At 32.1% G+C, this 25,550-nt stretch overlaps 1 protein-coding gene across 1 annotated transcript; it reads right to left on the bottom strand.

Moving 5' to 3' along the window:
- Positions 1-205: 205 nt before the first annotated feature.
- LOC141586458 (heat shock cognate 70 kDa protein-like) lies at positions 206-1,874 on the bottom strand. Its single transcript, XM_074407675.1, has 2 exons — positions 1,581-1,874; positions 206-1,011 (listed from the first exon to the last, which is right to left on the bottom strand). The coding sequence occupies exons 1-2, from the start codon at positions 1,795-1,797 to the stop codon at positions 206-208; spliced, it is 1,023 nt and encodes a 340-aa protein (XP_074263776.1). The 5' UTR covers positions 1,798-1,874.
- Between the last annotated feature and the right edge of the window lie 23,676 nt (positions 1,875-25,550).

The following is a 25,550-nucleotide window of genomic DNA, read 5'->3' as shown; positions in this document are numbered from 1 at the left end:
AAATACTCCTGACAATGAATATAAATGGTAAACAAATGATTGAGATGGAAAGGGTACTAATAAACATACTTAAGTCAGTCTTCCAAATAAACTATAACATCCACTATCATAAACATTAAACACAAGCTACATGACTGTATTAGACATAACCTTTTTGAGATGTTTGATTAAGTGGCAGAATCCCCACAAATACTTTGCAATTCTCTCAATTTGGTTTCAAACGCGGAAATTTCAGTAAGATCGGAAATTTCAAACGCGGAAATTTCAGTAATTTCTCAAAACGAGCACGAGTTATTGTTGAAGTAAAATCGATGCCCTCATAGAGACAATCGATGTCAATAGTGGTTTGGATCGCAGATGAAAGGACTCTCTTAGCTCGTTCAGAAGCAGCCCTTAATCGTCCACGGACCCTTGGACTGTCACTAATGTCTTTTTTATGCTTTCTTTTGAAATCCTCCAAAAGATATGTCACCATTTTGTTGTCAAAGTCCCCTCCTCCAAGGTGAGTATCTCCACATACCGCTTTCACTTGGATTTCACCCTTCTCTATTGATACCAAGGAAACATCAAAGGTCCCTCCACCAAGATCAAAAACCAAAACATTCTTCTTTCCAGCTTTGTTTTGGTTACCAATCATGCTATCATCAAGACCATAAGCCATAGCAGCAGCAGTCGGCTCATTAATGATACGAACCACATTGAGCCCTGCAATGGTTCCAGCATCTTTGGTAGCTTGACGTTGTGAATCATTGAAGTATGCAGGCACAGTGACAATAGCATTCTTTACGGTGCAACCAAGGTAAGCCTCAGCCACAGCTTTCATCTTCGACAGTATCATGGCTGATATCTCCTCAGGAGTGAATTTCTTATCTTCACCCATATAGTTAGCAGCAATCATCGGCTTCTTGTCTCTTCCTGAATGAGTCCCATCTATAACCTTAAATGGCCAAAGTTTGATGTCTTCTTGTATGTCACTATTGCTGAATCGTCTACCTATAAGTCTCTTCACATCTGCGAAAATTATTAACTTACGATAAGTATGAATAACTACCACCAGTAGGTCAGTAGCGATGAGGTCAGCAACAATGAACAGGTAGTCGGTACCAAATTTTAATATAGTTTAAATGTAGCATCCACCCAATGACCCGACCACCACCAACGTTAGAATTTTATGGTGTACGCACTACGCAGTATATGCCCATATTTCACCGAATTGTAACATGTACCCTCAATTTTCTTATACTCCTTAAACTCAATGATTATTTCCAAAATTACACAAAGTATGACAATTCAAGTTTCAAAATTACGCAAAGTATCACATTGTTTACAAATGATGATTACTATAGCATTGACAACTCCAATCAGATAAGTAATCAACAAAAGCCGCAGAAACACAAGAAACTTGAGCACATATAAAGATAGGGGGTATATCGTAGAAAAACCCGTCAATTTAAATATTTAATTACTGCACCAAAAATATTACTCCGTATTCGTATAATAATCGTCGTATGTTTAGAGTAATTGTAACAACTAAAAAAATTAAGTATGGAATAAATTAAAAGGGGGCAAAAGAAACAAACCAAAAATAGTATTGAGAGGGTTCTTGGTAGCTTGATTAACAGCGGCTTCACCAATAAGACGCTCGGAATGAGTGAAGGCGACACAAGAGGGAGTAGTACGGTTACCCTGGTCATTAGGGATGATCTCGACGCGGTCATGTCGCCAAACAGCGACGCATGAGTACGTCGTCCCGAGATCGATTCCTATCACTGGCCATTGATTTACTTTTCCTACCATTCTTTCTTTGCCTTAGATTTACGGAATCAATCAAGAAACTTAATACTCAGTAGCAAATTAGAAAGACGAGGAATAAAATTGGGCGTTGTTTTGATTTTTGTGTTTCTATCTAGAACCCTACTATGCTAATAATATTCCGTATCTTACCGTCTAAGACTCCCAATTCCCGCCAATTCTATATGTCCATCTGGACCAGTCAAAACTTGACCCATCCCATAAACCCGGCGCTGTTTATCATGGTTAAAGACTCGTAAATTGACCAGTGATCTAAAATGACCCGTTATTTTATGATTAATGCCCGAACCAAATTGTTCTATCCGATGGGTCAAAGATAAATAAAAAATACGGTATTGCTCTTTCACATACACATTTTACTCTTTCACATACGCATTTTACTCTTTTGACCTTTTCATTTTCACAATCAATTTTCCATCCTCACCTTTTCCTTACAATACATTAACAAAAAAAAAAATACTTGCCACCAATAACTCCACCACGACTTACCACCAATTCTAGTCTTCCACCCTCTCAAAAACACCCCTACCCAGCTGCCCATGACTCCGGCTACCACTACCGGCTGCAGGTCTGTTTACCGGTTGCCATTTTCGACCGTCAATCGTCGAAAAGCCTACGCGTATGAACATAGTACCACGTGTGCACAAGAATTAAAACTCATCCACCTCCGTCTCGCCGGCGAACACCCCCACTCTCCGTCTGAGGCCTTATATGTCGTCGCCTGGCAAATTAACCAACCCTTACCCATAATAAACTTGAAAAGCTCAACTTGTTAAACAAAATTATAGTAAAAAAGAGAAAATTTATTCAAAATTATTAATGATGATTATATAAACATGTTTTACTCCTATTATCTAATTCTAAGTCATAATGAAAAATTTTGTCTGATTGGAGTTGCTCTATTGATACGATTGAGAGGCAGTGTACACATTTTTTTGGTTTTTAAAACCTAGGGTTTGCAAATTAAAGCATGGAAAAAAGTGTTCTATTGACTAAAATAAGTATACAAGGATACGCTATATATGTAGGATAATGGTGAATTTGGTGATCTATAATTGCAGATTTTAGAAGTAATTTGATTATAGTTTGATGAAGGAGAAGAGACACAATTTGGGGGTTTTTGTGAAGAGAAGGGCATAGTATGGAAAATTTATGAAAAAAAGTATGTAAAAGAGTAAAATGCGTATGTGAAAGAGCAATACCCAAAAAATATTTATACTCACCCCGTGTCCCCGTCTCTGTCAATTCTTTACATTTACTTTTACACTAATTATTCTATAAGACTACTCTTATTATAAGACTAGCCCAATTATTAAAAAAAGCCCAAATATTTTCATTTGTCTCCTCTTTTCTGGTCTCTCCCCTTCCTCGTACTATGTCCCTCCAACAATCCTTCATGACATGCCACACAGTCACACTCCCTAGTCATGCCCTTAAGCCAAGAGGCGTCATTCATCGCCGATCACAAACACCCTCCATCTACCTCGCCCACTGACATCAATCTGACACCGCTAAGTGCCTCTCCACACAAATATTCATCTCAAAACCGTAAGTTTTTTACTTAAATTCACTAAGCTGTCAATTAAGACTATAGGTTATTAAACAAAAAAATTTCTACTTTACACAAAAAATAAAGCAAGGAGTTGAAGTTGTCAAACTAGAAGTACATGTTATTAAACTAAAATCATGCGGAGTACTTTGCAGAACGAAAGTAGGACGCTTAACTTACAATGAAGAAATTGGCAGTCATGATTAATGAAGTTTTCAAAATAAAGTTGTAGGTCTTCATGTTAAAACTCTAAGTTCAAGAGTCAGGTAAGAAAATAAGCTTTTGAATATTTAAAAGTCATATATTTTAATCAAAGTTCAAAGTTTTGAATTTAAAAACTTAAATACTCAACTTGAAACAATTACCAAATAGCAGTCAAACGTTCTCTTAGAAATCGTAACTATCCATCTTGAAATATGAAATTCAAATATCAGCTCGATGGCGACCGCATTTTTTTTTTGTCTTGGTTGACGGTAGGAGAAAGATGGTGGCGTGGTTGCAGAAATGGTTGAGTCGGTTGTTTTAGAGATGGTGGTTGCATATATGGCGGGGACGAAGAACGCAGTGGGACGGAGTAGTGGTTCACGGTTGGGATGGGAGGAAGACTTTGAGTTGTCTTATTACTATATTTTCTTAATGTACTGTTTTGTTGGGCTGATCACTCCTATTGGACCCGTCCTATACTATAGGACGGTCCTATAGGAGAGTTGCTGATCGGGCGCTCTTATATGAGACAATAATGTTCCATTCATACATGACTTTCTTTTACAAATTACGTAAGAAATATAAGGCATTGTTTGATTACCATCTCGAAATTATATTATACGTAGTATGATATTAAAAAAACGCATGATTGGATAATTTTTATGCCTAATACTTCCCCCTTTTCATTCATTCCTATACATATTCCTTTAATGGCCTTTCCATTCATTTCTATACATTTCTAATTTAGTCCAACATTTTACATAAATTAGACAATATTGCCCCTCTCTAATTTATAACATCCAACATGCTAATATTGATTTCTTATATTAACATCCAACATACTATTCTAAATCAAATTGGGTCTTCAAGTTGGGAGAGTCACGAAACAAAAGTCAGTAGAAAGCGCAGGCTGCGCGGTTGGGGGCGCAGCCTGCGGTTTTCAGCCTTGCAACGCGTTTGTGCGAGAGCCATATCTCCCTCGTTTCTTGGACGAATGAGGCGTGTGACCTACCGTTGGAAAGATAAGAGCACAAGATTTCACCTCCACTTTGCCTTGCGTCGATACGAGCTCTATAACTCGAGATATACGCGTTTGAAGTTGACCCTTCTGAAACCGAGTTTTTAATTTTTCATTTTGGCCCTTGTTTGTGTATGTCAGGGCTCAATTCTTCCTTTTGTTTGCTTCTCTCTACTTTATACTTAATCCCTTGGCTTACCTTTTCCTCTCCTTCTTTGCTTTGGTAAGTTATAAGCTAAGACTCTAAAATTACAACCAAACGTGCAAACCGGCATATTACAACAAGTCCAACTAAAACCCGGTATCAAGCATGTTTATTGTGATAACATTAAGTTATTGACTCGTCACAATTTGACACTATTAGTTACCCTGGTCGTTAGGGATGATTTCGACACGATCATGTCGCCAAACCGCAACACATGAGTATGTCATCCCGAGATCGATTCCTATCACTGACCATTTGATAAGGTTATTTTTAGTCGTTGGCCTATCAAAATAAATTCTAAATAATAGTAACTGGTAGCTAGTGGCAAGAAAGGGTCGAATACACAGGGAGACGAGGTGATTAATCTAGTTTGTTTATATTTAAGTTTGTAACCAATTTCTTGAAAGTTTGTTTGTTGAATTCTTTAACTAGTTGCAATAAAAGTAAATAAAGACGAGTTCAATAATATTAAAAGAGTCTAGGGATCAAGTTCACTAGGTAGTCATCTAGGGGTCAGATTTAATTCATTAACAGAGCTAATTACGTTATTGTTTAAGGTTATATGATCGGTCGATTCAATATTCCCTTTAGATCTAATTTAACATGCGAATGCTATTATTAAATTATCTCTATTCAGTTATCACGACCTATATTGATCCTAACCCGGTCGCTGAAAGTCTCAATTCGCTATACTAGTCAATTAATCATGGCCAGTAATTAACTAACTAGACGAAGAACAATAAACTGAACAAAAACGAATAAGCAATTTAACTATCAATTTATTAATTAATCCCTTTTCTAACAACCTAGATCCTCATTCACCCTGGATTAGAGGCTTAGCTACGCATATTAGAAAGAACAACAACAATAATAGAAGACATAATTAAAAGCATAAAAGATGAAAAATAAATGAATGATTAATAATTGAGGAAATATTAACAATAATACCGTAATAGAGAGTGCTAGATCCAAAAATAAGAGCAAAAAAAAACTAAGAGTTTTTAGAGAGTTTATAGGGTAAATTCTATGTAGCTAGATAAAATAAAGCGTAAAAATAACTTAAGGTACGAATTAGATATTTATAATAAAACATAACCGACTTAAGAAAATTGCGAAAAATCTGCAAAGTAGTGTGTACTTGATCGAGCCCGCTTGTACTCGATCGAGTACACTCACAGTTGATCGAGCTTGTTTTTGCTTGATCGAGGATCTTTTCGGTTTTAGCTCTTCTTCGTGTTGTATTATTCACTTCTCTTCCTTTATTCTTTTAGATTCACGTGTCATGCTCTGTGTATTCTTTCATGCCACTCCGCGGTGCTCATTTCAATACTTTGCTCCACAAATGCATCATTCCTGCATTAAACACCGAATAGCGGAAGTATCGACATTCTAGTATAAAAGGCATGTAATTAATGGAAACTAGCATGAAAATCGTATCAAAAGTAACTAAGGGAGACATAAATATGTATAATAGTCGGAATTGAACGGTTCATGATTTTGTGTTTCTAACTACAACAAGTATAGAACCATACTACGCCATATCTCTGTATCTTATTGTGTACTACTCCCAAATGCCGCCAATTATATCTTTCCACCCATACATGACTTTCTTTTACAAAAGTCTCCTCGCCTTTGATGCGGGGAAGAACCTCAATGATATTGGTAAAATAGCGGGTCAGTCAAAATTTTATGGATCTGGGTGTTCTGTAGTGGGTTCCGCAAAGGGCATAATCTGCCTATATAGTTGTACGGAGGATTGTTTTAGGGTATGGAACCCTGTAAGTCATCTCAGAAGTCTATCGTGAGATGAATTGTAAGATACGATATAAACCTATGTCCAATTCTAGTAGAACTATAATGTTATACATTATATATATTTATGTTTTGACATCGTATGATAGTTTGGTCATTGGTGATGATGATATAAATATAAGGAATGAGCTTTTCGATTATCGCGTACGTTTTTGTAGTTTTGTACTACTAACTTAAATACCCACCAACCTTAACAAAATTTCTTACGTACCATGGAATTTAAGGGCCAAGTTATTGGATTTTTGATTTGTTTTTTTCTTATATAATCCCCAATAAATTAAAAGAATAAGTATATCTAATATTTTTCCTATAAAATCACGCAGTCCAAATAATTAGGACTAAATACAAATCCGCACTTATTTTGACCAAACAATTGCTACAAAATAAATTAAAAATAAATTAACTAGTTACTACGTAAACAATTTGCGCATTTTGGAACTAGCAGTACCTAATAGATGATCTCCTAATCTATATAAAAGTATAATAGAGGAACCACCATACATTAATTTGTACACGTGTCACCTCCTCAATGAAAATTTTCCCGCTCACAATTCACTCTGATTAACCCTAATTATTTATCGTTGTTTACTCTGCCGTCATTCACCCTAAATTGTTTAACCACCGCATTTTACTACGCCGTCATCTCTTTACCCTTAGTCCCTCATACACTTATCCCATTCATCATCTTTCTTAATTCAAAACCATTATCTATCTCCATCTGTTCACTTTGGCATGCACATCTCTAATTATTTGCACAAACGGACATCAACCTATCGTCCTCTTCCTCGATTCTTTTTCGCCCCTATGATTCTGTAGGATTTATGCAATCTCTCAACAACCAATTCATGATTTTCACCAGGTTAGAATGCTCAACTTTTAATCTTTTATAGCCGACTCCAATTTGTAACCAAATTTAATTTATTGAATTTTGATTATTCGCTTTACTCTGTATATAACTTCAATTCATATGTTAATCTATTAAATTTCGCAATTGTTGTACACCATGCCTAAATCATTTGTTCGGACATCCTACGGGTTTAGAGCACCATTAAAAGTGTGGAGTTTTTTTTTTTTTTTTGTTTTTTTATGGACTGCAAGTTTTTGGCAAAATGGTAATCTACTACTACATAGTAGATTTTTGGGTTTCATATTTATATTAATATACCATTGTTTGACAATATTTTGGTGACATGTTTTATATTACGATGAATTTGAACCATTCTTGAAATATTGATCTTTGTTGAGCAGTGAACATGAAAATGAAAAATGATGAAACGGTTCATGTAATGGGTTATTATGAATACACAAAAAGTACTGGAAGGATTTCTCATGGTATACTGGCTGCTTATGTGGAACACGTTTCATTCTTCTATTCGTCTCAATCATTTGTTTATCTTGATTAAAATACCCTCACAAACAATAAAAAGAAAAGGTACACAAATGACTGAGACAAAGTGAGTATTTACGAGTGTTTGCAACGAGATATATGTGTATAAGATTGGATTTATTGATTTAATCTATATTGGTAATCTTTCTCATAGTTTATTAGTAGTTATTTGGACATAACATCGGAATTTTGAGTCTATTTTACTCACTCTATACATATCATTATATGTTTCTACAAAAACTTTATAATAAATGACTAGAACGGAGGGAGTATATATATATTTACGAGTGTTTGATCAGTTTTATTGTTTTCTGAATTTATTGTTTAATGTAGCTGATCATTGAAAATGTTACTAAATAATAGAGGAAGTCCACAAGGAAGGCTATACAGGGAAGTCACCAAGGGTTTAGGTCTACTTAAACTATAACGTTACTCAATGAGACGCCACAAAAGAATGTAAAACCAGTCGAACTATTCAAGCGGAGCCCGGAAAAGTTAAATATTAGGGGTTTGCCTAACTGCGAATTACTTAAATTATATACTTTTATACAGAGGTGATCGCTTAACAAAAGTATACTGGTGGACATAAAGAAATCGTAGTTCGAACGATTAACTACTTATGTTTAGCACACGGGAGATTTAATTATGTTTAAGATTAGATAATGACGTTTTCTTTTTTTGTGTGTGCAGATTGTACATGACGGGTTTATAATGAAGTTTGTCACAAGATTATGGAGTATAATTATCAGTCATCTGCCTGAGCTTAATTGCCTTAAAAGTCATCGGTCTATCAATTTTACGCTTGACCCGTAGTAGAGTGCATACTTATCATCACTGACAGACTGCAATCTGAAATAATCAATGAATAGGTTTCATGAGAGAGTCTCTCGATAGATTTATTAAAAGATTATTTTACAATTTCAAGAAAAAAGTTGTACTAAAGATAATAAAATAGGTACAAACCAAGATTAAAGATAAAATGGGTACATTTATTATGTAAATAGGTACGAAATTACTATGTAACGATCAATAACAAAAGGTTTACAAAATACAAATAAAAGAGTACGGAAGAGTCGTCTCTCATTAACTTATTGAAAGACCGTCTTCCCAAATTTTAGTGTATTTTCCATGTACTAAAGATCATTCATATAAGATATTGTACATTCAAATCAATACAAGTTTATAACTAAAATTTGAAAATTATTTATATATACCATTTATATATATCCGTGCAATTTTGCACGGGTTCTAAACTAGTTTTTCATGTTCTTCGTCCGGACTACCTTAAATCCCATGAAATGAAACCATTTAACTTAGCAATTAATGAACTCCAACTATCTACCTTCCCATTTTTCAATGTTTCACAATTCAATTCACAAACCCAATTAAACCACCAAAGCCAACTGCGTATCTCATTCTCAACGAGTTCTAAAACCTGTAAAATTTATGGAATTGGCTATGTTATCATGTTGTGGTGTTATGCGACCTCAAATTTGCGGTGACACTTAGCCCTGATAACAAAAGGCTCGTAAGAAAAAAAAATTAATCAATATCTATATTGCCATAATATATCATCAATATATATTTTCCACAATATACTAAACATTTGCCACAGATTATTAGTATTTTGCCACGAATATTGTTATGTTTATTAGTGTTTTGTCACGATTAATTTTATTATTATTATTATTATCATCTTCATTTTTTTAGCTACTTAATTTAAATCAACCTAAATAAGTTTTTCAAAATTGAAATTTCTATATATTTATTTGTAAACTATAATCCAAAGTAGATTAAATGGTTAACATTGTTTTGAAAGATTATAGGTAGAATTATAAACACTGAAAAATAAATGATGATTTTGTGCATAAAATTTATTCTAACACTAAAATCCCAACATTTATTTGATATTTGTTTTTATGTTTAATTTAATTTTATATTATATATGGATTTTTGTTTAATTTTCTTAACAAATAAAAACCAAGTTTTAATATTTATTGTGTTTTAGTTTGTGTGTAATTTGTTGTCACACTCTCGATTCAATATAAATCGCAATTCTTTTCAACCTTTTTTCCTTCTTCACCCGTATTATATTTGATTTTGATACCCAAGAATATCAACGACGCCTCGCACAAATTCAAAATTTGCAAACCCGTAGTATGTCGATGACTCGCCCCACCACCATTGCCAACACCCACACCGATTTCGACTTCGACGACACTTTGTCGGATATCTCAACATCTCCTAGGCGATCTACTGACATCGATCGATTTCAACATTCGTGCCTAGGAGGATACGTCGACGGGACTCCCCTCCTTAACATGTCAGACTGACATTACGAGGAGACAGCTTATCGCTGGGGGTCCAACAACAACCACTCTTGGTCTTATCAATCTAAGGCGGAAGAAAACAAGTCCAATTCAATCCGCATAACAATAAAAACAGTCCAATTTTTACCATTGTATTTTTCACTATACACGGAGTAATTTTTACGGAGAACCTTTTTTGTGTTTCCTTAGGGAATTTATCTTTAACATGAAAGCCTGCATGGGAGTCAAGGAAACCTAAAATTTGGTGCCGAGGGGACCAGGTGGAATTCAACAATGCCATGAATCTTGTTTAATAATTTGATTGCACCATATTGTGGGAAATATCAGTATACTTATCAAGAATTCGGATTATAACGAAATTATAATTATGAAAAAAACGAGTCATAAATGAAATTACATAAACAAAAGGAGTAGAGATTAGAATCAACCTTTGATCCTAGCAATTTGGCCTAAGAACAATATCGAGATCGATATTCTCCTAATCGTTGCACCCAAAATGCTTTGAGAAATGCCTCTTTTTGCTAGAAAAGATGAACCCAAATTTCTAATTTTTAGGTTTTTGTGTGATGTGAGAATTGTTAAGAAAAATGAATGAATCAAAAATGATCCTCCCTCTAACCTAATATAACCGAAATTAGGAGAGAAATGGGGAAGATATTTTTTCTTTCTTTTTCCTCAAACCGTGTAACTCCAAATAAGGAGAGAAATCTCCTTATTTTCGGTTGGTTTTACATTGTATAAAATGCGTATATTTTATCAATTGTCATTTATTTCGTCACGTATTTAATAAGTCCACACACAACAGCTTGTAGTCGATTTATTAATACCGGTCTGTAATAATTTATTATGAAAATCTCGTATAATATATACTTTAACTATAAATATTGCATATTTATAATTTGCTAATTAAATATAACCGATTACGTTTAATTACGAATTAACATCTTAATTCGTTTAAGCTAACATTATATACATTAATTAAATATAACAGTTTATATTCAATTTACGAATTTAACAATTAATTCGTCTCAGCTAATATTATTTAATTGTATTAAATAATCGTCTCATCATCACATTGACTAACTGTTTAGTCAAATACATGGACTAACCTTTTAGTCATATAAGGCATCAATGTGAATAATCACATCTCTCAAACACATCCTTTAGGTGTGTCTTTTAGGGACCAGATGATCACCGCCATCAGTATGATAATAACGTCAAACTTCTAGCAAGCCAACCGTTATTAAGTAAACGTTAATCAACTGATAAAATACTAAGTATACCCTTGTGAACCTATAAGAGATTTATATATGTTATCACACTAACTGTGAAGTACACAAACTCCAACACATATGACATGATGCCTACTTGTATAAATACATCTCAACATGTGACTTTTCAGTATTTTACTCACTCCACTACCTTCACTCTTCACTTATTTTATCACACTCCTTAATTATGCATTAATTTTAATTAACTAAGACGGAGTAAATGTACTTATTTACCTCAACTACTACTCTCCATAGCTAGCTTCTTGTATAATATCTCCTTATTCGGTCAATAGTTTAGACCATCCCCAAGCAAAGGTCGTACTAATTAGGTCGCGACCCGGTTTTACTTTTAATCTCACCTTATTAACCTTGACCCACTTTCACCCTCCCAAGCAGAAGGTCACGACCTAGGTCATCAACTCAATCATTTCCCACTTTCCAACAATTTCAATCATTTCTCACATAATTACCCCACTAAAGCTTTTCTCATTTTTTCCAATTATCATTTAATTTATATAACTTAATTTTATTTTTATAATTTTATAATTAATTTAATTGTAAAATAATAATTACGAGTAGATGATAAATATTTTATCTTTAATTCGGATATTAGTAAAAATATTAATTTAATTTTACGGTCGTATTTTAACGAAAATCTATTCAATGTAATAAACGTATTATTATTTTGAACAACATAATCGAGTCAATATGGTAGCTTTAATACGGAGTATTAAACTAACTCCCAAAAAAAAAAAGTTTTAACATGGCCAGACCACAAAGACACAGCAAACCAAACTCTCAAATTAATCCCCCTTTTCCCAAATTCATTGCCCCCCAACCCAGATAAACAAAGAATCCCAAAAAAAAATTCTCAAATAAAATCCCAAACAAACACATCAAGATCACCATCATCGATCTTCAACAACAGCCGATCTTCACCATCATCGATCTTCTATTTCTTAATCAATCAAACACTGTTAACATCTCCTATTCAGATCGTCACGACTCACGACCGTCATCTTGAACGATTACCATCACCGTCGTCAATCAACACCGTCTTCACCATCACCTTCACAACCCCATCAGGTAGCCATGTATTTATCTTTATTTTTTTTCTGTTTTGAGGTATTTTTGATTTTCTTATTTATAAAAATATTAAGAATATAATGTCAAAATATATCAAAATTGAGCTCATTTAATAGACAATTTAAAAATATAGTTCTTTTTTATATGTTCATATTTTTTATTGTTTTGATTTACCGTATAATTCTCATTTAGTTTCTTATTAACTAGTTCTTCATATATTTCTCTTATTTGGGAAATTGCAGGCATGCAGGGAAAGTAGCAGTTACTTTTACAGACAAGGCAGGCTGAAGTGTGTCCTTTTATTTTTGAGTAACCAAACAGAACATGACACCTAGCAGGTCACGGAAGAGGTCGAGGTCACCGAAAAGGTCACAAACTGACCTTTACTTGCCTTGGCCACGACCTGGGTCACGCTAATTTTTCCCTTAATCATGATTAAGATGACCTAAGCAAGGTCACGACCTCCTTCACGACCTTGCTTGGGGATGGTCTTACACTTTTTATTTTTGATTGTTTCAGTCAATAGTTTATACTTTTTTTTTCTTTGTTAGTTTTACTCTCTACTTTATATTTTTATGATATTAAAATCAATTACTCTCTCTTTATACATTGGTCTTTGTGTATAAAACATATGTAAACATTTTGTTAGGATGGAGGGAGTAGACCTCAACATGTGACTTTTCAGTAGCTATCTATTTCTTAAGATCGTCTTACATTGCGGGACGGTCGGTCTTATTGTATAGAAAGATAAATTAATTTATTATTAGTAATAAAAATTGATAATAAATATGAAATAAACATAAAAATTTGACCATTTCCCATAGAACCCTTTTATTTTATACATTCTTCCCAAATATTCCTAGAATTTAACAAACTTTTATTTTCTTTTCATATTTATTACCTCCGTCCCGGTCAATTATTGTCCTTTGATTTTGGCACATAGACCAAGGAAATCGGAGGGGGTCAATTACTAAATGACAAGTGGACCAAATTGAGTGTGAATGACCAAATTGCTTATCAAGTACATTCTTAAAATAGAAAGAACAACAATTGACTAAGATATTTCATAATGAAATAGGATAACAAATTACCAAAACAGAGAGTATGTATCTATAAAATATAATTAAAATGCTACCCTAAAATGACAAATAACGCCACCTAGACAAAGCCACGTAGGATCAAAAAAGTCACCTAGATTAAAATTTAATGTGACGTGACATATTTAAATATGATGTTGCATATTTTTAATGTGACATGGCCAATTAATGTGACATGGATTATCAATTTTTTATTACATGACATTAATTTAAATCATTTATCTATAAATTAATTTAATTCACTTATATCTATAATATTAAAGAATATTATCATTATTCTTAAATTATTAAATATATTTTCTTCCAAAATTTATATAACCCTTACAAATTTACATCAAATCTCATAATTTATAATTAATATTGACATTTTAATTGAAAATTTTGTAATAAAACATGTTAATAAATTTTATAATTTATAATTAAAATTAAAATTTTAATTGATTTTTTTTGTAATAAAACATGTTAAGGAATTAATTAAACCTCTTCATATTACTAAACACTCACCATCTTAACATTTTCCTATTTAATTCATTGTTTTTAAAATATTTGTAATAAAACTTGTTAATAAATTAATTAAACCTCTTCATATTACTAAACACCCGCCATTATTAACATTTTTCTATTTATTTTTTTCTTAATTAAACATGGTAATAAATTGATTAAAACTCTTCATAATACTTAATACACACCAAATTAATTAAGTTTTTTTCCTATTTAATTAATTTTTGTAATATAATATGTTAAATCTATATAATATAGTTAAAAAGCTACTTAAAGTATCAAATTTTATTATATATATCTATACAATATAGCTAAAAGGCCACCTACTAAAGCATCAAATTTTATTCCATGTGTCATTTTTACAACTAATTTATATATTTAGTCTTTGAATTATAATAAATAAATATAATAAAAAAAAAGACTTTGAAGTATACTTGACATCTTAAGAAAATCAGATTGTTTAGGTGGTAATCTACGTAATCTATCTATAAAATCACATAAAAAGCCTAGATTGAGTAGTTAGTACAATGACACATGGCGCGCAACATTTACATATTAGATCAATTTTTTATTTTATATTTAAAAAAAAAGTAAAAATAGAAAATGAAAAGGCAAAGTAGTAATCAATAGACTAATTATTCATCGTATTTAAACACTTTCATTTACCATGCATTATTCCACTTAATAATCATAATTTAGTGCTAATCTTTTTATATTCAACCGTTATGAAAAAATCATCTATAAAAGAAAATAAATTGATAAATATTCTAGCATATTCCTAGCAAAAAATAATAATAATGAAAAGTAACATAAAAAGCCTAGATTGAGTAGTTATTTTTTATTTAAAAAAAAATAAAAATAGAAAATGAAAAGGTAAAGTAGTAATCAATAGACTAATTACTTATCTTATTTAAACACTTTCATTTATCATGCATTATTCCACTTAATAATCATAATTTAGTGCTAATCTTTTTATATTTTACCGTTATGAAAACATTTCACATATAAAAGAAAATAAATTGATAAAAGTTCTAGCACATCCCTAGCAAAAAAAATTAATGAAAAAGTTTGTTTATCTTCACCTGATTATTTTATTTGATTTATTTTTCAACAATTCTCATATCTTTACTTTGTGGTGTGTAGGAATCAAATGGACAAGAAATGAAGTGGTAAGAGAGAAGTATAAGAAAAGTGGAGAATTCGACAAGCATTTATATTATATAGTTTGTTTTAGGCATTGTCGAATGTATATAAAGACACTTTAGATCGTCGACGATTGAATATAATCATCAGCAAATGGTGGTCAAACTTTGGTGAAGGAAATCATCAACAAATTACTGACGGAAAAAGACTGTTACTGATGGATTTTGCCCGTCTGTAACCCGCGTTTTCGTAGTAATATAACTTGACTAAATTGTAATTTTAGTTTTTTTAATCTCTTTTGAATAGTGATAGATTGTTTTGCGGATGTTTTTAATATATTTATCATTGTTAATGTGTAATAAATTTATTAAGATTGATATTAACAACAAATTACAAATATTACTAAGGCGAGATAGTGTAAATATAGTATTCTCTATATATTTAATTAAGTTGGTTAGATAGGTAAATCTATATTTTCCTTATAATTTGAATACTAATGAGATGAGATTGGATACATTTGATTTTTTTGTCTTATTGTTGCTTTGATGATAAGATGGAAAAATTACATTGTATATATCGATTTGCGATAATCTGTTTATATTAATTCTCTTAGTATAATTACTTATATTTTACCCCAAAACAACATAATACTAATGAGTAGAATATCTTTTCTACTTTTAATTTTCAATGTGAGAATGGATGTTTTATCTATTTACCCATCTTATTTAAATTATTTTTAGTTGATTAAACGTTAAAATAGTTAAGAGAAAATGAGTGAAGAATATTTGAAGTCTTAAATATCATCATTACTTCCAAACTAAAAAAAGAGGTATATAAACTATGTTTAATACCACTTATTATTATTTTAATTAATACGGAGTATCATCATTTTAATAAAGTTGACTAACAAAAATATCAAATTTGACGTTGAACAAAAATGATATCATTTGGTTACAAAAGTAATGAGAATGAGAATAACAAAATAATAGGTTACAATAAAAAAGACAATACTAAATAATGACGTAAAATCGTAAATAACTAAATATCAAGCTACTACAAAAAGTAGTAAAAAAAATTTACGCCAACAAATTAATAAAAGTTAGAGCTTAACTCTTACACTTTCACAATAGGTTATCTCCTATTGAATAAACCACATTCCCTCCTTTTAATTTCCTTATCATAATATTGCAATAATTAGAACCCTATACAAATGCTTTGTGTGTCTTTCCATTTTTCTAACTTTTAATTCTTTCATAAATTTGCCATAAATTCAAATTCACCGTCTTCTTTAAAATCCCAATCTTTTACTTCCATAAAATACGAGTATATTAGTATGAGATATCGTAGAGGGTCTCATGTGTCAACTTTATTTTTTTTATCAGTTCATAGAAATGGCTCATTTTCTTGCTCAGTAAAACATACCTAAAATATGAACGGCTAAAATAATTAGAGAGATAGACCACGAATGAAAAAATGGAAAAATCATCAAAAAAACTAAAGGGGAAAATGCATGAACGATCTTTAAACCGAACCCGTGAATTTCACGGGTCACAAAATTAGTTAATTTTTATTTACTAATTATTATCACATCATCAAATTTTTAAGAGGTATCATGGGTACAAGTGTACAACAATGGCAACAATGGGACCTCAAGTTTACCATAGGAGATTCTTAAAACTAGGGGTAGGTACCATGAAAAATTAAGGATATCATGAAAAATTTCCAGAATCTGAAAATAATTCAAAAATACACATAGATGGACTTTATTTAGTTCCCCTCACCGGTCCTCATTTTATGAAGTTTTAGTGGCCAATTCAATTCGATCTAATTGAAAATCGGTTAATTTAGCTCCAGATTAAAATTTATGTTTTAAAAGACAAATCATTAAAATATTATAAGCAAATGAATAAATTAAATCGACAACAAATTAATATAATTAGACGAATGAGAATTGAGAACCTCGTAAAGCACAAGCAAACAGCAAATATCCACATTGTCGTCATTTTCAGTACTTATTGCATGCATGTAGTAGTACTGTTACAAACAAGGACAGCAATACAGCATGGACCAAATGCATGGAGTTACGTAAAACAAAAGGACCAAGAAAAAGCACCATGCAAAAATAGCAAAATGGCTTTTAAAAAATAAAATAATATAAGGAGTAAGAAATATAGCACTCTGTAAACGTAAACGTAAATCAGTGTAGTAGAGAAGTAGATCGCCCACAGGCCACCGCCAAAAGCCATCAAGTACGTAAATGTTCTATCGACTAGATTTGCATAGATAAAAAATTTAATCACGTTTTCAATGACGCATAAGCTTAGAAAATACAACATATATATAACATTATCACTTTAAAAAGACAATATCTTAATAAATTTCATCACGTTCTCACATTATCTTTTTGTTTTTTCATACCCTTTACTTAATGTATTATACGTACCGTTTTTTTTCATGAATCTTAATTGTGGATCAACATAAACTCTTTCGTTTGTTACGGTTATACGTAGTGTAAAAGATAACTGGAGTGTCCCCCAAGGACTTAACATGCAAGCACGCACGGGTATGAAGGAATCCTTAAATTTGTTGCACAGGTTGAGCTGGTTGTGAGGTACACCTTCTTCAGTTGTAGATGTCAATGGCAAAATGGTCCCAGGATAAGTGGGTGAGGATTGTGATGTATATTTACTGCGTTTGATATAATGACGTCCATGGTCCATTCATATGCACTTTAATTGATATTATTTTCAAGTGATTTGACATCTTTTTTTATCTCTCTTAAAATAATCTTGTTTAAATGGTACTCTTATTATATTTTAAATAAAAATACACATATTAGCATCTACAACTTTTATAAGGCGGTTGTACTCACGTTTTTATAAAATAATATTTTTTTAATAATTACTTTTTCCAATTAATATGTTTACGATTTGTTTTCGATTTACACTTATTTAGTTTAAAATGATTATCTTACACAAGACTAATTGTTATGGTTTTATACTATCAAATATCAATATAAGTTTATTTTTTAGTCAATGTTATGATTTTATGTCATCAATCTATCGCTGATCATTCTTAGTTGTTAGTTCCACCAAAAAGGCTAACTTTTTTTATAATAATTATACTCTAGTCTTTACGTCCCCTAAATCGGTATGTGCCTATAAATAACGAGATAGCTGCTTTGCAAGATGATTTTTTCAAATGACTAAAGTTTACATTCTATTAACAATAAAGTAATATTAGAGGAACAAATGAGAAGCTCGTAAAGCAGAAGCGAACTGCAGATAAGTCCACATTGTCAATTGCATGCATGCATGTAGTACGTACTACACTACTACTGTTTACAATATGATTCTATCGACAATAAAGTAACTGAAAGTGAATTGGAATCTTTATTTAACATCGTCTCTACTACCAAATAAAATATGGATAATGATAAATACAATCCAGTGGGTTGTATACTGGATTGTATTTAAGAAACCAAAAAAAAAAAAATTCTTAATATATACATTAATCTTATCTTAATAAAAACAAGAACATTTAAAGGATTTATGTGCAGCCACTTCATCATAGCAAGTTTTTTTTTTTTAAAATTCCGAAAATACGGGTCCCACAGAGAAAACTACGGAATTAATTACAAAATAACGTCTGTTCTGATGTTATTTGCGAAATTGTTCGGAACGTACTAATTTAATTATTCGAATACAACAACTAATGTAGTCTACCATGAAATTTTCCAACATTTGGAATGATATTAGACTATTTTCGTTAATTCTACAATTATGTTTCTTCAATTTAATTGTAAACTCTTTTCAAAGTTGATAACTATTTCCATTTTATAGTGATATTTATATTGTTTGCTTTTTATTATTTCCCATATATTGCATTTATTATATACTATATACTATATACTATATACTATATACTATGTTTCATGTTACAACATCGAATTTGTGGGGTTTATATCACATATTTAAAACATGTGCAAGTTTCAATCCCTTGCAAATTTAGCACGTGTTTTATTCTATTATCAATATATAAAAGAAATACAAATTAAAATATCCATGTATATTACTTAACATTTTTTAAATATTTACAGTGATTTCAGTGATTATAAATTCATACCCGTGCAAATTGCACGGGTTGAAAACTAGTTGTATTGATTAATGTATAATTTAGTTCTTAATTCCTAAATTAATACCTAAGTTAGAAGGTATTTAATGCTTAAATACAACCCATTAAGTTGTATTTAGCATTACCCATAAAATAATACCATACGCTAATAATGAACTACCTACTAAAATACCTTGGCCACCAACCAGTGAGCCATAAAAGCTTCTCGTTGTCTCTCTTCCCAACATCATCACTCCTTGTCTCTTATCTTCCAACTTCTACCTCTTTCTTCTTCTATTTTTTAATAATAAATAAAAAATGGGTGTATTTGACTTTAATACCCAAAAATATCAACGATCAGCCGTGCAAATCGATCTTATTAATAGTAATAAAAATAAAAAATAAAAATAACAATTGGACTATTTTTCATGAAACCCTTTTATTTTATATATTTTTTCCCAAATATTTCTAAAATGTAACAAATTTTTATTTTCACTTCATATTCACTATGAATTTTTAATTATTAATTATTGTCAAATCATCAAATTTTAACGTTTCATTAATATTAAGATGTGTAATGGGTACAAAAATAGGACATCAAGGCATGAGAGATTTTTAAAAGCAGAGGTAATATGGGAAATATGAAAAATTAAAGGTACCACTAGAAATTTTCATAATTTGAAAATAATTCAAAAATATACATAGATGAAATTTATTGAGTTCCACTCATCGGTCCTCATTTTATGAAGTTTTAGTGGTCAATCCAGTCCGGTCTAGTTGAAAGATCGGTTAATATAGCTCCAGACCAAAATTTATTTTTATTTTAAAAAAATCATGAAAAAATCATAAGCAAATGAACATTCAATCGTCAATTTTAGCATAATAAAGTATAATGGCTTTGCACTCTTATAGTCTTATATGTGAGACGGTTTAATAAAATGATGTTACATTACAACGAATTTTTTATGTTTAAAAGACCATTTATTTAGTACTCGGTATTAATAAATAATCCATCTTTTTATATAATATGAGAATCTCACCCGTGGTAGTTGACGATGGATCCAACCCATTCCAATAAGTCATGTGAAAATTATTAAACAGTGAGAGTATTTCTACTTCATATGTAGGGGCCCACTACTCAACCATAGACTAGGTTGTCTATATAGGGGATATGTGTTTGGAAGGGTCTAGAATTAAGACTATGTTTGACCTCTCATATGTGGGGATACTATGTTGGTGATTTTGATTACAAAGTTATTTAAGTGTATTCGGGTTTTCAAGCCGAAATCGGTATGAGCTTGTGATTAATATAATGTGAGTTAGGGGGTGCGGAGTGCACACTCATATAATCGAAATTACCGAGTTCATGGTTAAGTGGATATAATTATGATAAATGAAATTTATCTTGATTGGCGGTTGCATGGTTGGATTTGGTACGAAAACCAACATGCTTATCCACATTCTTTAACGGTTTATATGTACTTACATTCTGAGTATATATATAGAGAAATGTGATAGTAATTCTACACATGGAAAATCAGATTTTGGTATACAAAGAAAATTATAAAACTTCAAAAAGTATTTCTCTTTATCTTTGCCTAGATGAAGAGGGCCTCAACCGTCTTATCCTACAAGGGATTTCGTGTAACCCAAGGCATGAAATAGGGTCGAAATACTCTTAAGGAAAGCGTGCTCTTCGTGATTCGGTTGATATCCAAGTTTACGATCATTATCATTGTTACCCTATACCAAATTTTACCAACATTCTTAAGAGTATTTTTCGTTTTGTGATGATGATCAAAATCGGTACACGGGATATCAATGAAAAAGGCTGGTAAAAGTTTTGAGAAATTTACGTTGAAAGTGAGAATTATATAATCATGGAAAATGATACGAAGATGAGGTTGAGATAAGACACAAGCGGTTGGCAGAATTATCACTTGTCCATTACAGATAAGTTACCGTATTGTTGTATTAGTCGCATGTCCTTGCTATAATGGATAATCATATAGATTTGGGCTTGTTACTAATCAATCATTGCATTATAATTTTATAATCATGTATAGAGGAGTAGTTTCATGCATGCATTATGTTCCATGAAATTACATTGTCAGATGTTACCAAACATGTTAGTATGTATTCGGGTACTTAATGATCTGATTTTGTTAATGGTAATCATGGTATGATCACTATGGGGTAAAGGGTTTTTACTGAATGTTTATTCTCGTCTTTGAGATTGATAGTGATGACTTCTGATGAAATGTTGGTTGATCTTTATTGATTCTTGAAATTTTGTGGCCATTTCATGCTACTGATTTGGTCAATGATTTAGGATCAAAGGCACTAGTATTTGAGTTCTTTTGTTTCTCTGGTCGTATGGGTTCGAGTACTCATAATTAGTTGGTTGCTTCTATGAGTGTCGATAATATGGTGTAATCTTTAAAGATTTTCTTCATGTTATGGGTGTTGATGTTATTCATGTATTGTCTAATTTTATTATTTTCACATTATAGTGTGATAAATGTTTATAATATCAACTCACCTTGAGATAGTATATACACGGAAATGTGGGATTAAGTGGTATCATACAAGTATTTGTATGGCTTAATCAAGAGTCTAGTGTATTGATACGGAATGGTGTCAAGATCCGGTTATATGGACTTGAGACATCAAATTTTGGTTCAAGGAAGTTGGGATATTCATGAAAATGGACATATTTATGTCAAGTTCCGTCTCATGTTTTCCATCATTGTGTTTTATTTGGGGCAAGTTTAATGAGATGAGTATTATTGTTAAGTTAATTTGAACAAAAGTTGTTAATTGATCTTGTATGTCATTATCATGGTGAATATGATGTTTTGATCAATGGATATTTGATCAGTTATTTAGTGTGCTAACTGTTTTGTAATGATTGTTTAACATGTCAATAACTCGTGTAAAGCTTTAAAGTTTGATTATTTAATTATTTTTACCATATAATCTCGGGAATGATGGTTTGTGATAACCATGGTGAGATTATGGCGTGATGGTGGTTTAACCATGTAAGAGGTAAAATCAATAGCATTGAATGTACAGTTATTTGACGAGTCCGGTAAAGGAGTAGTCATTTGTTGTAAGATTATTGACAAGTTGATCTTTGGCATAGACCAAAGATGATTGATTACCTTGTAAATTTAAAGATGGTGCAATCATCATTTCTTCTATGAAGAACATGGGGAGGTAAAATGATCCTTGGATTAGGATCAAGGGTGAGAGTATGATTTTATTATCCGGTTTAATACTCTCAAAGGTCGAGTGTGACGCTTTTATCCAATAATAAAAGTGGAGTTATGACTCGAGTTTTCACAAGGGCTTGATTATTGCGGTTTGACAAGTGAGTAAGTATACTAGTATAGCTAGTACGTACTCATCATTGGCAAGGGATTAAGCAAGTGTGAAAGTGTATAAAGTAAACCATGAATTGTGGTTTGTCCTATGTCGGTCTTTCCTTCGACTTTAAGAGGGATAAAGTTATGCAAATTGACTTACCAATGTAGATGGTTATTTCTACAAATGGTAGAGTATTATTGCTTAGGGGACGCACCATAAGCTTATGGGTTTCCAAGAAGCGAATTTGCATTATGAGTTTGACATTGGAGTTGGTATGCGTAGTGTTAGCATAGCCGGTTAAGGCTAAGTAACTAAGGAAATAATCTACGGTATTACTTAAAAGTATTAGACCAATTTCACCCATGATTTTAGATAGTGAATAACGGTGCACCGGGGTGTTTGTTATAACACGGTATATGGACTATCATAAAAGGGGATTGATCTTGGTTGTGTTTTGTGAGATCTCAATGTATCTAGTGGATCACTTTGCATAAAGGATCAACTAGGGACTTGGTTAACAAGTCGGATATCGGGATGGTAAAGCCTATATTGATCTTTTGTGGTAGGACACCCAACTCCCCTCTAATATATGTTAGAGGCTGAGTTCAATGTGGAAAGCCTATTATGAAAGATTAAAGCACATAATTTAATATATAATGTCCCGAAAGGATGTGCTTGAACCTGCAAGAATGGTAGGATCTTTGAAAAAATGGTATTGCAGGCCATGATTAAAAGAATCCACCTATATGAGTGTGAAGTGTAGCCGCTTCTTAAAGCTCAGGCTTGGCTTTGTATGCGCTCATGAATGGATATGGATACATGGCTGTTAAAAGTGTCAAGAATAAACTTTTTGGAGTTATTTGAATTTATGTGTATGTTATCTTCATGTATTCAAAATGGGTTGAAGGGTTCAATCCGTGGGACACCCTGATTCTCGAATATTTGGAATGTGTAATGTACTAATGTGGAAGTTTAATCCTTGGGACACTTTCATTTATGCATAGATTTGTTTGTTTTGTTGCTTTATTGGAAACAAGGGATACACTTAAATGGGGGAGGAATGTTGGTGATTTTGATCACAAAGTTATTTAAGTGTATTCGGGTTTTCAAGCCGAAATCGGTATGAGCTTGTGATTGATATAATGTGAGTTAGGGAGTGCGGAGTGCACACTCATATAATCGAAATTACCGAGTTCATGGTTAAGTGGATATAATTATGATAAATGAAATTTATCTTGATTGGCGGTTGCATGGTTGGATTTGGTACGAAAACCAACATGCTTATCCACATTCTTTAACGGTTTATATGTACTTACATTCTAAGTATACATATAGAGAAATGTGATAGTAATTCTACACATGGAAAATCAGATTTTGGTATTCAAAGAAAATTATAAAACTTCAAAAAGTATTTCTCTTTATCTTTGCCTAGATGAAGAGGGCCTCAACCGTCTTATCCTAAAAGGGATTTCGTGTAACCCAAGGCATGAAATAGGGTCGAAATACTCTTAAGGAAAGCGTGCTCTTCGTGATTCGGTTGATATCCAAGTTTAAGATCATTATCACTGTTACCCTATACCAAATTTTACCAACATACTATATTTCCCAAATCCATTACCCATATAAATCATGAACCAAACGAGTAACATCCAACAAACAAGTCATAAAAACTGCTTTCCCCTTCTCCCTCAGAATAACAACATTATTCACACACTATACATAATAACATCCAAAATCCAAATATCAAAGTAGGAAGAACCCTTCTCCTCTCCCTCATAGAGTCATAGGTAAGAACATTATTCACACACAAAACATAATATAATAACATTCAAAATATCAAAGTAGGAAAAACACCCTATCTCCTCCTCCCTCACAAGTAAGAACATTATTCACACACAAAACAAATAACATCCGAAATATCAAATCCAAAATATCAAAGTAGGAAAAACCCTTCTCTATAAGAACATTATTCATACATACAAAACATAATAACATCCGAAAAACCCTTCTCCTTCTCCCTCGAAGTAAGAACATTCTCATTCTTCATACACACAAAACAGAAGCCCAGGTTACCAGATTCTTTCGACTATATGTAAGCCAATGACATCACTTCCAGCATATTTATTTCATCACAATATTTCTTAAAATAATTTTAAATTTCAATATATCATAACCTCTCTTCTCTCTTTTACTTTTCTTAAAATAATTTTAAATTTCCTTCCCTTTCTATCTTCTACCTTTTCTTCTTTCTTTATAATAATAATTACTCAATCGTATCCATACTAAAATGAGTAGTATATTCGACTTTGATACTCATGAATATCAACGTCGCGTCGCACAACTTCGAGATTTGCAGGATCAGACTATGTCGATGCCTCACATCACCACCACTCCCACCACCTGCGACAACTTCGACGGTCTGTCGGATTACTCAACCTCCCCTAGACACTCTACCGACCTCGAACGCCTTCATCAGTCGTATTTAGGAGGCCACATCGACGGCTCTCCCCTCCTCAACGTGCCAAGGTGGCGTTACGAGGAAAGAGCTTATCGTTGTGGTTTCAACAACAACGATTCATGGTGCTCTCAATCTAGGGCTTCAAAAACGAAAGAATTTCATCGCGACCCGGTGTCTAGAAAGGTGGCTTTGAAA

The sequence above is a fragment of the Silene latifolia genome, chromosome 6, assembly GCF_048544455.1.
Source record: "Silene latifolia isolate original U9 population chromosome 6, ASM4854445v1, whole genome shotgun sequence".
Lineage (NCBI taxonomy): Eukaryota > Viridiplantae > Streptophyta > Magnoliopsida > Caryophyllales > Caryophyllaceae > Silene > Silene latifolia.
Note: the sequence above shows the minus strand (reverse complement) of the source record. Positions and strands in the feature narration are given on the sequence as shown.

Excerpts from the sequence above, each read along its gene's own strand:
- LOC141586458 (XM_074407675.1), bottom strand. The coding sequence starts at position 1,797 with ATGGTAGGAAAAGTAAATCAATGGCCAGTGATAGGAATCGATCTCGGG. Across the intron at positions 1,012-1,580 it reads CCCTCTCAATACTATTTTTG|ATGTGAAGAGACTTATAGGT; the intron begins GTTTGTTTCTTT and ends TAATTTTCGCAG.